General features: G+C 30.8%; 1 protein-coding gene across 1 annotated transcript; it reads right to left on the bottom strand.

The window, feature by feature from the left end:
• Positions 1 to 3904: 3904 nt before the first annotated feature.
• On the bottom strand, positions 3905 to 12461 carry LOC114182259 (K(+) efflux antiporter 5). Its single transcript, XM_028069087.1, has 20 exons — positions 12016 to 12461; positions 10431 to 10474; positions 10140 to 10207; positions 9928 to 10012; positions 9764 to 9825; positions 9107 to 9182; positions 8874 to 8948; positions 8257 to 8328; positions 7971 to 8054; positions 7810 to 7878; positions 7625 to 7702; positions 7418 to 7506; positions 6844 to 6940; positions 6703 to 6756; positions 6321 to 6416; positions 5554 to 5742; positions 5394 to 5471; positions 5127 to 5171; positions 4960 to 5055; positions 3905 to 4231 (listed from the first exon to the last, which is right to left on the bottom strand). Exons 1-20 carry the CDS (start codon positions 12245 to 12247, stop codon positions 4193 to 4195), a joined length of 1728 nt encoding a protein of 575 aa, XP_027924888.1. The 5' UTR covers positions 12248 to 12461; the 3' UTR covers positions 3905 to 4192.
• Between the last annotated feature and the right edge of the window lie 1960 nt (positions 12462 to 14421).

Raw genomic sequence — 14421 nt, 5'->3', positions numbered from 1 at the left:
AGTCAAATAAAAAATATTAAATTAAACGAATGATCATCTAAAAGATAATATTAATAAAAGTTTATTTTAAAAGTATTTAAAAAATAAAATTAAAATATAAATGTGGACAAGAAAACAACTTTTTCTTTATATATAAATATAAATTTATAAAAACTTTTTAAAATATCAAATACATTAAATATAATAAAAATATTATATTTTAAAAAAATATATTTAAAATTATATATTAAATTATATAGATGTAAAAGCAATTTGGAGGCATGGCCCTTTGTCACCATAAAGATCTCCCGGTGCTTGGCTCCCCAATTTTTTTATATTAATATAAATTTTTATGTATAATTTAAACTAATTTTATTTTTATTTTCAATTCTAATATATTTTATGTATTTGGTATCCCAAAACTTTTATACATGTCTATGTCAAGATTTTGACACTTTTAAAAATTTTATTGAATAAATTTATTATTTAAAAAATTTAAGTTAAGGTTAATTCTTTATATAAATTAGCGAAAATAAAGGTGTGTTATGTTTGTGTGTTTACATTTTTTAATTTTTTAAAAAATTAAGTTAAATATATTTTTAATAAAAAATATATAATTAAAAATAATATATAAAATTATTTTTAAATATAAAATTAGAAAAATAAAATATATAAAAAAATTAAAAATAAATATTAAAAATAAAAGAATTTTTTAGAATAATAATTAAAATAAATTATTTATAAAATAATAATTAAAGATAAAATTAGAATAATGAAATATAAAAATATTTCTATATATTATTATAGATCGGACAAAACTTTTATAATCTCTCCGAATAAATTTCCCTGAAAAGAAAACATCATTCTACTATAAAAGAAATTTCAGCCGTCTCTTCTCAACATATGTTACCAAAAACTTGCTCCTTTTATGAAAAACATCACACCACTCGTACCAAACTTACTCCATTTAAAAAAAAATTTCAGATTTTATAGATCAAAAACTTGTTTTCAAACAAAAATTACTTTTAAAAAATAAAAAATTGGGACTCACTTTTCTCGTGGGCGAATCCGAAACAAGGTTATTATTTGAAATTATAATATTTGGAGCTAAAAAATTAATTTTGAAAAAAAATGAATTTTGTATTGTGACATGGTTTTGTTGATTTTGAAGGGAAGTAGAAAGTGTGATTTCATTGAAGTAGCAAGTTTTTCCAACGTTGTTTTTCCGGGGAATTATTATGGCGGATTAGATCACGTGAATATGTTACCACAGACACGAGGTTAACAATAAATAAATACCACAGCTGCAATAACCATTCTTTTTCTTGTTGGATAAAGGAAAATAAATAATATATATATATATATGTAAATAATTTAGTGAATGAAAATTATCTAGTTTAGTAAAAAAAAGTACAAATTTAAATAAAAACATCATTTTCTGCTTTAATTGATTTAAACTATCTCATAGTTTAAAACAATAAATGGTGGTGATAGTTATCACATCAAAAAAAACACACATAAATAGAGGAAACTTGGTATATTGGAAGCAAAATAGGACGTTCCCCAACCACCGAAAGCTTTTTTATTTTATGCAGTTATATATATATATATATATATATATATATATATATATATATATAACTGAATTCAATTATTAATAGGTTTGGCTCACATCTACTTTTTGGTTGTGTTATATGTGACGAGAAGTACACACCTTATTTATTACAAATATTTTAAAATATTCATTTGTTATTTTGTTATAGTGTGGTACATGCACTCATTATAACGTACTAGACCTTTTTTTCTTTTATAACCCTACGATAGATTTAATTTATGTGATAAAGTTCTTAGAAAATTTAGAACATCGCATTACCTTAATGGATTTTGTGATTATTATCTAAAACCATGATAACTTTGTAGGTATTCTCACTACAAGAGTGAATAAAAGCCAACATAAACAAAATATATCAATTAATATAACTATTTTTTATACATATTCGTAAACATTATGTGTGTAAATATAATAATTTTAGAGATGGTAACGTAGGTTAACCCAGTCTCAACTTGATTTATCTTATATTTGACATGCAAAAAATTATGTTTGACCGTCTTATATAAGAATTACGGGTTAATTTTGTTGACATGTCCCGAACAATGATTACTTTTTAATAGATTAATAGTCTCTTAATTTTCAGTGAATTCTGAAATTATTTTATTTCAAAATTTCGGACCGATTTAGTCTTTCATCCTTTGAAATATGTGAATTTAGTCATTTTAATCAACTATTAAAAAAATTTGATTAAAAAAACTAAATTCACATATTTCAAAATATGAGAAACTAAATTGATGTAAAGTTTTAAAATGGACTAATTCTAAAATTTACTTAAAGTTAAGAAAAAAAACATATTTAAACCTGATCATATTATATTATTGTATTTTAAGCTTAAAAAGTAACAATTACTTTACCACAGAAGAAAAGATATTCAGTGAAATGGTTAATAAACTTACATAACAGAGTGGAATCTAAAATTTAATGACGTGAACCATGAATATGAATAGCGACACAAAAAATTCAACTTTTATAGAAAAGAAAAGAAAAGAGAAGAAAAAGAAAAAGAAAAGACCAGAGTTGCAATGGGAATCAGCAGGGGATTCTGCCGGCGCCATATTAGCCAGTGACCCGCCGTCCGCGGCGCACGTCTGGCGGTGGTGGTTCATAGTGGGGCCCACTCCCCAAAATCATGAAATAAAGAAAGAAAGGATGATATGATAGTAACATCTCATTCCCAATCACCTTATATTCCTCAAACATACACTTAAGTGCAAACATACTTTTAACTTAAGTAATAAATATTATCAATTTACACCAACTCAAAATAGTTATTTTTTCATAATAAATAATTTCCACCAACTCAGATAATTTAATATTATATGATATAATTTAGCCCTTATTTCCTGTAGAAAAAAACAATTCGACTTCCTTCCCTAAACTGTTAAAAAGCAAAGTTTTCTTTTCTTTATTTTTCTTACACGAAAAGAAAATAATTTGTTCCTATTTTATGTCTGGAACAATTATGATTTTATATTCAGAGACTCATAGTCTCTTAATTTTCAAAACCTTTCTATCTACGCCTAATTGGTACATTTATTATCATTATAATTAAAATTCTTATTTAACTCGTATAATTAAGATTTTACGATTTTTCATATTTTCAGTTCAAATCTTACATACTATCATAACAAAGTAAAATTAAAAAAATTAAAAAAAAAACCCATAAAATAGTATGGATTGCCATTTTTTTTTCTAAATTGTCTATTACACTACTTTCACCTTTTTAGAAAGTTTATTGTATTCAAATAAAACACAAACCTAATTAAAGGTTAACATAACTAAAAGCTTATCTTATTATGTCTGCTGCTAACACCACCTAATTAAAAAAATGCAAATAAAGTCCACCTTTCTTTTCAGCTCCAACACTTATTTAACTGATTGGTGAATAAATTAACAAAATTCAAACACATCTAAATTAAAATTATTTTCGGAAATAAATTTCAATTAAAATAAAACATAATTAAGGTATATATCACATACTTTAAAATTTACCAATTTCATAATTTACAATTTTATGAATCCTTCACAGTGCTAACCATAGTCTCAAATTTAACGATCTTGTCTCTGTACACTATTAATTAAAAAAATACTACTTTTACACGGATTAAAAATATAATTATTTATATTAAAAAAATGCATTTTCTAATTACTCTTAATTACATTGGAGAGGCTACCCAGATTTGACGCGGAAGTAGTTTCAAAAAATGACATCAAATAACATGGAATTAATTAGAATTTATTTATTTATTTATTGATCGAGATCTCCATTAAATGCTGGCTAAGTGTTACAGAAGAGTGTTGGTGGAATGAATGTTTAGAAAGTTACAGCGTGAATTTTTTTGCAATTTGATAGCAGCTAAGGTATTATAAGGAAAGCAGCGTATGATGTGATAGGATTAGCGTAAGCAATAAGATTGGCCTACAATTCCCTATATACATTGCTCAATGAATACAAAAAATCATATGCCTATATACACAACATCTTCCATAACTATCAATGGAAGAACTGAATATGCTCACTGTTTCATGTGAAGCTCACCATGGACTTGCAACAGAAACAGAGTAAGGAAATCCTGTTTTCTCTACCTGATAATTCAACACTCATAACATTCTGCTTGCTTCATTCACAGATACTTTCCCCTGTTATTATAACAATAAAACACAGGTCACGTTGTTTGTTATATCATCTATGATTTTTAGCATGAGCAGAGGATCCTTGGTTTTTCAATACTGATGTAAAGATGGAGCCAAGGATACTGAATTTAATACCAAACAGAGATAATGTATATCATGATGGAAATGGAATACTCCTAGAGAACAAAAATCTAGCAGGAATATGGCAGTAGTTAGGATGAAGAATGTGTCTTGAAAGTAAATGCATAAGAAGTGACCTTCAGAAAAAATAGAAAAAACTGTCTCAAAAACACACAACTACATAAGGAAGCAATGGTAGGAAATATCTAGTAAAGCATTCATCCCCAATCAACTTACAGTAACTATGAATCATATGTAGAAAGATTTTAACCTTTCAAGTTAGTGATATGATCTGTGATTGAAAAAATATCATATTGAACTAGTAATGTTGACCCCCAAAAAAGCTTTATTTGATTTGGAATCATAACCCCACCTAAAAAACATTGCAGCCAATGATGAATGGTAAAGTGATGATTCGATGCAAGTTCAAAATGTAGTTTATTTTTAATAACATTGCAGCCAATGATGAATGGTAAAGTGATGATTCGATGCAAGTTCAAAATGTAGTTTATTTTTAATAACCAGCTCAAATAAGGCTTCTGAAGCACCCTAGTTGTTTGAGAGAAAATCATCTGATACGAGGCCATCAAAAAGGGAGAAATAAAGAGAGACACCTCAATTTGTGTTGAACTCTCAGATGGGAACCAGTGCATGAGAACACCCAGATTCATGACAGCAGGTATCAATTTAAACAACAGTGGAGTCGTAACCTGTATTCAATCAATACGATAAGTTTAAATAATTCAAAGGAAGTATGACACAGCTAGGTGAATGAACTTACCAGACTGAGAGCCGTTGTTCCTAGAAGAAGAAGATACATTTTCCCCTAAAATATTATAATCATTGGTCAGCTAGAGAGAAGGATAGAACAGAGGGAAATTACATAAATCACTGAATACAATCAAGAAAAGGTATCATGAAGGTGTAAATAATGTTTTCAATTAAACTACAAATTGTTTGGGTTGATCGTAGAATAGTGGAAAACCCGAGGTACTTTTCCAGTGTAACTTGGGATGAACCTTAGGAGAGAAAGAGAGAGAGCAAAAACCTCAACTAGGTGAAGATTTGAAGCACGACTGAGGAGGACAAAAGCAAATTCACCTATTTGGGCAAGCGAGATACCAACCTAAACAGCCATTCAGTGTTGACATAAGAAACTGTGTATAGTTAATCAATATATCTTCCAACAAGCTGACTTATTAACTTACAATAAATGCCGTCTTAAGACTATAACCAAAGGCCTTGGTGACAACAGCAACAACAGCAGTTTTAACGACTACAACCAGAATAACAGATGCCAGCAAGATATCCACATGGTTCCAAAGGAAATGCACGTGTATAAGCATTCCAATACTCGAGAGAAAGAGAGCTGCAAATAGGTTACGAATTGGTTCCACCTACAAAAGAGAACTTCTACTTTAATCAATAACTGAAAGAATAATTCATAATTCAAAAGCAGTAAATTATCCCCAAATACATCATTTGTATGTATTTTTATAGGAAACAGAAAAGTGAGAAAAAGAAGTACAACTAGGAGGTTAAAAATAATCTTTCAAAGTCTGTATACAAAGGGTGGGGGAAAGAAAGTACAAAAGCAATAAGGCTGCCTTATGTGGCGCATATTAAAGATATCCGCTCCCTTAAAAATAACATGAGCTGAGTACAAAAGATAACACAGAAGTTGAAACTGAGCACCTAGAACTTTGGGAGAAAAGAAACATCCCAAAACATTTTGGAAGTAAGGCATGTCCAGTGTTCCAAAACTGGGATAACAGAAAAAACCAATCGTTGTAACACATGGTATTTGCAAGACAAAAGATGGTAAAATAATGGACTATGTGAAGTGCACCCCAAGTGATCCAAAGATAAGTGTATCTGTAGACTAAAGAGTATGAATAATTATTAGAAAGTACTTCATGTATGCAAAGCAAAATAAGTCTGACACAATTCAGAAGTTATCAGTCATGAATATTACCTGGTCCAAAGTATGTTGACCGAAGTCTGTTGTGGAAATCATAACACCAGCCATAAATGAGCCCAGCTCAAGACTAAGGCCTAGCTTATCACTGCACTGGAAAGATATTATAAAAATTTAGCAAAATGTACATCACCATTACTATTGCTAATGTTTAACTAATAGGCTGCATAATGGATCTAAATCCCCTTTTTAAGAAGGAAGCCTGGACCGCACCCCGGAATATATACATGCATAAACAATATTCTTCATTCCAAAAATAACATGCATGACATTCCAGTCTATCATACAACTGTTTCGAAAAGAGTGCACAACCTATGCATAAAAGAAGCAACAAAATGATAAGGAATCAGTAACAGCAATCAGCATTTGTTTTTCTTACCCATGCAGATAACAAGCAGAAAGCAACAGCAGCTAGCTGATACAGTTCATTAGTCTGGCGAGCAGAAAGGAAGAAAAATAATTCATGAGCTGCTAATAGTGCTAGCAAGACAGTAGTAAATAAACTATGTTATAGCCTAACCTGAGATGACAACCGCATCATCAGTTTAAGAAATCGAGGAACAAATGACCATGACAATATGGATGTAGCAGTGATATACAAAGACAACACTAGCAGCCTGAAATTCAAAGTAGTTAGATTATTAGATCCTATCCCGATGACGATAAGCTGAATTTGAGGTAAATTGCACCTCCCCAGAAAGAAAACCTATATTTCAATAAAACTGAATTTTTGTGGTCACTCTCTTTCAATAAAACTGAATTTTTGTGGTCTCCCATTGGTATGTTTTAAATAGTTTAGAAGACAAATTCCAAAATATCTTGGTAATATTCATGTAATTTAAGCTCAAAAAATGACTACAAGCCGTGTTTCTAAATTGTAAGATCTTTGAGCTTGCTTACATTAATTTGGATAACAACTTTACGAAGGTAATTGCATGAAGTATATATTAAAGTAGAAAGATTAATATTTAGCAACACTATGCAGTCGAATTGGCTCGCATTGACTGAAGTCGTTATTGGTCACTAAGCGAAAAGGGAGTTTATGAAAAAGTACAATGAAATCAGAGTGAGAAAGAGTAGATGGAAAGACTTACAGTCTCCCCATTGACATTATTCCTTGTAAAAGGCCACTGTTACCACCCAAAACTGGGAGCAAAGCAAATAGTAAACCCACTGCACAATCCTGATATATAACAAGTGGTAGAGGAAAGATTGATATGCAATATAAGTCTAACTTAAGAACATATTACCTTATGAAAAGCTAACGAACTTAACATTTAAAACACTAACTAGAAAGATACCTGAAAAATAAGAGTCCCAATTGTAATTTGAACATGAAGAGCATTACTACTATTTCGCTCCACCAAAAACTTCACCACCTGGAAAAAGGTAAAAAAAAAAAATAGCGACCAATGCTTAGAATCAACTAGAAACCACTGATAAAAATATTTACAGTATGTTTTTGGGAAATGGGGTAAAAACATACTACTGCTGTTGATGACATGGACAGAAAGGAACCCACAAAAACACCCTCAGACAATGAAGCTCCAAATAACTGCAAACAAAAATGCACAATAACATTTACTGAAAAAAACTTGTAACTCCTTAATTCCAGTGAAGAACAAATCAGACAAGTCAGCACCATACCATGGAAAGAATGCCACACATGAACATAAAAATGACAATTTGAAGTAGTCCTCCAAGAACAGCAACAGCCCCCACAGCTTTTAACTTCATGCACAAAAATTTTAAAATAAGAAAATGGAAACAGAAAAGTTTTAGTAATACACAAGTCCAAATCAAAAACCTTAGACGAGGATAATAATATATTTCTTTACAATCTTAAAATATGGTTTGAGATTTAGTAAGAATAGTGTTATAGCAAGAAATTGGATGAAAGTGAGAAAGTTTTTGCAAGACAAGAATAACAAACCTTTGCCAGGGAAAATTCCAGCCCCAAAGCAAAGAGAAGAAACACTACACCAAATTGTGCAACAGTTTCAACCTGCATAAAAGTGACAAGGAAAATAAAGATATCAGGTGCATAATGACTGAGTAAAAACATAAAAACAATTAACAGCTTAAGTTGATGTTTCAAGTTAATGTAGTGGAAGCTTATGATGATCATGATATGTGCACATATGAAGAAATCTAGATCTGAAGAAGGTCAAGATTGTACACTGCAAAAGTGATTTTTAACCACCACTACAATAAGTAAGGCACAAGTTTTATAAAGACTGATCAGATTAGAAACTCAACATGCCCAGGAACCCTACGAATTCAGATTTAAGCCTAAATCAACTCCACAAAACTGGCTTGTTAGGTGAGAGTTGCCCCCCACTTATATAATCTACTTTGAATTTATCTTTAGTCAATATGAGACAAGTTTTTTTTAATACACTTCCTCCCATCCAACACCATCTTCAAATTTGGATTTAAATGAACTCAATCTCATAAAACCTGCATGTAAATTAAGAGTTCCCACCCCTACTTAGACGGACTTGTGTTTTCCCCAGTAAGAATGGTAGTGAGTCACTTAGAACAACATACCTGCACCATTTCACTGATAAATTTCAAACCGCCAGGTCCAATAAGGGAGCCTGCAAGAAGATAGCCCACGATAACCTACATGTTTTAAGAAAAATACATGAAATCCAACATTATACAAAGATTTCCAGTCAAATAAATTGCTTAATATCCCCAAAATATAATTTAAATATGAAAATCATCTACTGCATAAAGGACATTAAATGTCACAACGAGAAATAGTAACAATCACATACCGGTTGTCCCAAACAAGAAAAGACAATCCCACCAATGGCTGCAGAAACTATTACAACCACCAAATCTGATATTAGCCTGCATGAGCGCGCAGTTGTTCAAAGGTTGTCTCATAATAGAACAAACTGAAGAAACTCAAATTTCAAGAACTACAAAAACACAAAGGATCACAATCTAATATTATAAGAAATTCATAATTATAATCTTGGAGAAAAAATTTGGATACTCATTGGAAAGTAAGTTATCCTTCACTCTAAAAGTCATTGATACCTGGCAACTGTATTTTGAGAACACAAAAATAACTTGAAAGCATTTGGTGAAAAAGCCTTGCGCAAGAAAAAAAATCCATACCCATTTATTTTTTCACATGAAGAAAGAGAAAAGCACAGAAAGAGGTATTGCAGGACGATTCATCTGACATTTTCACAATTATACCTTCCAATTAACACAATTCCGCTCTTAACAGTAATACATTACTAAAATAACACATTCCATAATCCAGAAGTACTGATTTATGAAAAGAAAACTGCCCAGATACAGAACATTTAGTCCAGACTTAAAGCAATTTCTTAACACAATCCTATCCTTCGATTAGTCAATCAAGCTGATAAAGAATTCCCTGAGTAGTAATTGCAAGGATAAAATTCATAACATATCACCTCAAATCCACTTGAAGCACAGGATATTTGGATTTCTTGTTAGACATGACGAAGACATTGTCCTGTCATAATAGCATAAACAAGTAAGGAGGTTGAAACATAAATAAAAGTAGTTTAACATCATATTGAAGAACAAGCCAAAAGAGTCAGGGCTTTTATCACACCTTTTTATCAATCAAAGTTGTCACATCATCCGAATCTTCATTTTCCAGTGAGAACACATCTTGAAACTGAAATGCTCTCGTAGCACTACGGGAAATGATCATTTAAAAAAGATAATGAGTCATTGTGTATGCAATCGGGGTTACATGATTACATCTACTAATTCATTATAAGATGCAACTGAGAAACTAGATTGCACAGTATATGACCATACTTTCCCTCATGTGTATCATTTCTCTTTGGTTTGTCATGAGTAATTTTAGCTACAGTCTCCAATACAGCCTGCAAAAGAAGACCAGATGCTCAAAACTCATCTTTACATTAAAAAGAGTGGGATACCAGATATATAGACTCATGTCATGTAACTTCTCATGCAATATTTGAAACTGAATTTGATGTACATTTAGCCCGACTCATTTTATACACACACAATGAAACATCGACTTGTTCTCCACTGAATAATCCAATTCAACACAACTATTGATACCCAGAGTACTGGACCTACCTGCTGATCTGCTACACTGCTATTGAAGCTGCTTTTGTCAGATTCTGTTAAAGAAAAAAAAAACAGTGAGAATAGCAGACAACCTACTAAAAGAAAGAACTCAATGAGCTTCAGATCTATAAATTGATTTGTGACAGCTGGATCTAGTATTTCATTTCACAAGCAAACTCTGAAAAATAAATTACAATAGAGCAACATTTACACTGTATTTAATCAATAACAGATCATCCATGTTGACATCAATAGTAAAACCACAAAAAAGACAGTTAAACTGTAGCAGTATAGCAATTATTATATAGTATTAAAGCTTATAAGAATAAATGCAGATCTATCAATTCCATACCAGTACTAGTACACCCATTAAATATACATTTTAATGTACACGAAGCATCCATTTTTTATTTTTTTTAAACAAGGTTTTAGCTTCAGTCTAAACATGAGGTACTAAGGGGGCAAATGAGATTTTTATGCATCTCTCAACATGAACCCCAAACACATCTCTTGACGAGAACAGTTGAACCCCCACACCATGATTTACTGCTAATTTCACAAAACAAGAACAATACTGTTATCCTTCAAACCTTGCCGTTGATCCAGAATATATAGATGCTATAAGTACTCATCGTGCAACAGAGATGATTATAACACCCCATCACTCCACCATCATTGGGCAACAAAGAACAAGAGGGAAAGCAAACCAGTTGATATGCAGTTTCACTTTACCCCACCTACTTATAATCTCACGATGAAAAGAATACAAACACCGAGCCCAGAAATGCCAAAACGGTGAAGTAAGATCCAGAAGGAGGTGAATTGTCTGAGTAAATCCCCCCACACGCCAATCTCGATGCTTACTCACCTCTTCCATAAGAAGTTCCAAGTCCAGAACCCCGCCAACCATAAATCAACCTAGGTTATAATGCTCCATATTTACTTCTAGCAACCTGTTCACTACTTTACAACTACCCAGCTAGCGAACCAGACTATCCGGCCGATCGAGCAAAATAATCCCAAATTGCATTCCAACCAACCCTAGACAACCAGACAAGATAACACGCCTCAGTTTAACCCTTATCACCAGACTACCTTAAAAGCCCGTGGGGGCCCCAAGTGCACCAGAATAAAGAAGACCTAGAATCTTCTCACTTGTGGTTAAAGCACGAAAAGCACCACCTTCCCCTGACAAATGAGAATGGCATCATCCACACCACCCTCTGAAATAGCCGGTAATCATGTGCACTGTAGGTGTGATCCTCCCTCCGTTACAGGACTAGCCGGGATTCTTTTTAGAACAAAAGTCTATTTAAGCAATTTCACTTAATATAAGAATCTTCTCTGTTTATTCATCCCACAACTTTGGCCTCCTGGGCCAAGGTTCTCTTCTCTTTCAAGCTATAATAAGACTACACATACACTACAAGTTCGTGTTCGGCTTTAAGACTCTCCAGTAAGTAGCATGTTCTGTTCTCTAACACAAACACCAAGTCACTTCCTCGGCAACAAAACAAACAAACTAAAAAAAAAAACGGAACTTTAAACTACAACGCAAAAATTACATTTTGTTTAGAAAATGGGAAAACAAAACCTTCTGGTTGGTCATTCTCAGAAAACTCCTTCTCGAGAACGCGATCGAACATCTTGGCGAATGTGTTGTTGGATTCGGGCGACGTCAAATTGATGTTTCCGTAGAACCTCTCGCGCGTTTCCTTGTCCGATCTGGCCGCGCCGCAAACCCTAGCGCAGATCGCTAGGCACACAACACAGCACCAGAGCCCAAACGCCCGCCGCTCCTTCGGGCCGAGAGTCGCCGTCGTCATCGTCGTTCCGGTGGCGAAACTTCGGGTCGGGTCGGGCCAAAAAAAAAAACTGGGTTACGCGCAGAAGTGGGAAAAAGAGAAGGAAATGGAATGGAAGCGAATGAATGCAGAGTGGGAAAACGGTTTTCTCTGTTTTCAGACGAAGCTTGCTACACTTCTCGTTAGTTGCATTTGCATTATCGTGGTTGGTATTGTTGTTATTGTGAATGCATCAATGCAAGCACATTTTTTTCACTTTGTTGGGGTTTTGCGTAATTTCATTGATCTTTTACGCGAATAAATGTGAGATATTTTATGTTTTTATATTTTAGTCAAAAAAAATACGTTAACACCATTAATGTTTTATATATAATATTTAGGATTAATTACGTTTTTATTTCCTTAACTTTTTTAATTAATTTATTTTAAAATTTTAAATTAGTTTAGTTATTTATTTTTTAAAATATGTGAATTAGTTATTTTAATCAAATTTTATTAAATTTATTTAATCTTTTAAGTGCATCTTATATTAGTATTTAACCTAATATTAAAGTGAAAATATATTAAACTATATAAAAACTTTAAATACAATTTTAAATTACGTATAAAACATCAAATAAATCTAACAAACTTTAATTAAAAAAACTAAATTTACGTATAAAATAGACTAATTCTAAAATTTATTAAAAGTTAAGGAACCAAAATATATTTAACCCTGATATTTACATATTTTGCCATTTATGATTAGACAAGATTAAATGAAAATATTAAAAAAAAGTTAATTTTCTAAGTGGGTTTCTATAATTTATTATTTTGAGCTAAACACCTTGAAAAATATTGTTCTTTTTTTAATTATAGTAGCTTTCTATTTTCTTTTCCCTCACTTTTTCATTTCCAAGTTTAGTTAGTTGAAAGGAAGAAAACTTTACGTTTTGTGTTTTAAAAGATTTGGTGGAAGTTGAGTCACTTTTATTTGATGGTACAACTAATGTGGTGGTGGCCTGTTGCTTTTGGAAGAAAAAAAAAATACTATTATTAATTATTTAGATCTCTAGATTCTAAATTCTTACATAATGGCGTAATATTCAACAATGAATTAAAATTAAACTTCAAAATTATGCCGATAATATTGACATTGTTCCACTTCAAATTGGCCTAAAAGTCATAGCGAAACAGTAGTATGAAACCTGATACAAGATTAAAGAATTTAACCACTAATTTTACTTTCTCAATGAATGTTTATTGTTAAGTTCTTAAGTTCTAATATTTTTCATGTAAAGATGTTGAATCCCGACAAGAAATTAAGTTTCAAATGTGACATTGCATTGAATGTTCAGCACTTGTAGTGTTATTTTTGTTGGCAGCTACGTATTGCGGTGCATTGATGACAATTTATGACTAATCATTACCACATTTTAATTCTTGTCTTCTTCGTTAACTTACCTGTTTTACTGTTTTATTAATCAACACCGCCACACTTCTTTTTTAGTTTTTTTTTTTAATTCTTTTTGTAGTTTTTGTTTTTTTCTTAGAAGTCAAGTTAATTTTATGGTATTTTTTATTAGGTTAAATATGTTTATTTCTCAAGTTTGAGTAAAATTAAAAATTAGTCTTTCTTTTAATCAATTTAGTCTTTTATTTTTATAAATATGTGTATAGATTTAGTCATTTTAATCAAATTTTGTTAAATTTATTTGATATTTTAATTGCGTTTTATGATAATGTTTAAGTTAACATTAAAGAGAAAATGAGATGTGTCAGAGAAAATGTGTCAACAAAAGTAAACAATTCAAATACTAATAATGAAAATTAATGAAATGGGTTTTGAGATGTAAGATCAATTGGTTAGAAAGACTAAATTTACGCATTTCTATAAATGAAAAAATAAATTAGTTAAAAATTTCGAAGAGAGACTAATTCCAAATTTTACTAAAACTTAAAAAATCAAAAATATATTTAACTCTTTTTTATTTTTTATTTTTATTAAAAAATTAAATTAGTTATATAATATAATTTAATTTAAATTTTTTAAAAATTGATACAATTTGATATTTTTGTTAAACTTTTAAAATGGATTAATTTTTTTTTATCAAACTCTATACTAAATTACACGATAAAATAAATTATCTTTATTTATAACTACAATATTTAATGAAAAAATTTGATTGATTTCAAAAATCTAATAAAAATAACAT

The sequence above is a fragment of the Vigna unguiculata genome, chromosome 4 (genome assembly GCF_004118075.2).
Source record: "Vigna unguiculata cultivar IT97K-499-35 chromosome 4, ASM411807v1, whole genome shotgun sequence".
Taxonomy (NCBI): Eukaryota; Viridiplantae; Streptophyta; class Magnoliopsida; order Fabales; family Fabaceae; genus Vigna; species Vigna unguiculata.
The sequence above is the reverse complement of the archived record's forward strand: the minus strand, read 5'-3'. Positions and strand labels throughout refer to the sequence as shown.

Excerpts from the sequence above, each read along its gene's own strand:
- LOC114182259 (XM_028069087.1), bottom strand. The coding sequence starts at position 12,247 with ATGACGACGGCGACTCTCGGCCCGAAGGAGCGGCGGGCGTTTGGGCTC. Across the intron at positions 9,183-9,763 it reads GTGCTTCAAGTGGATTTGAG|GCTAATATCAGATTTGGTGG; the intron begins GTGATATGTTAT and ends GCGCTCATGCAG. Across the intron at positions 5,056-5,126 it reads GAACAACGGCTCTCAGTCTG|GTTACGACTCCACTGTTGTT; the intron begins GTAAGTTCATTC and ends GATTGAATACAG.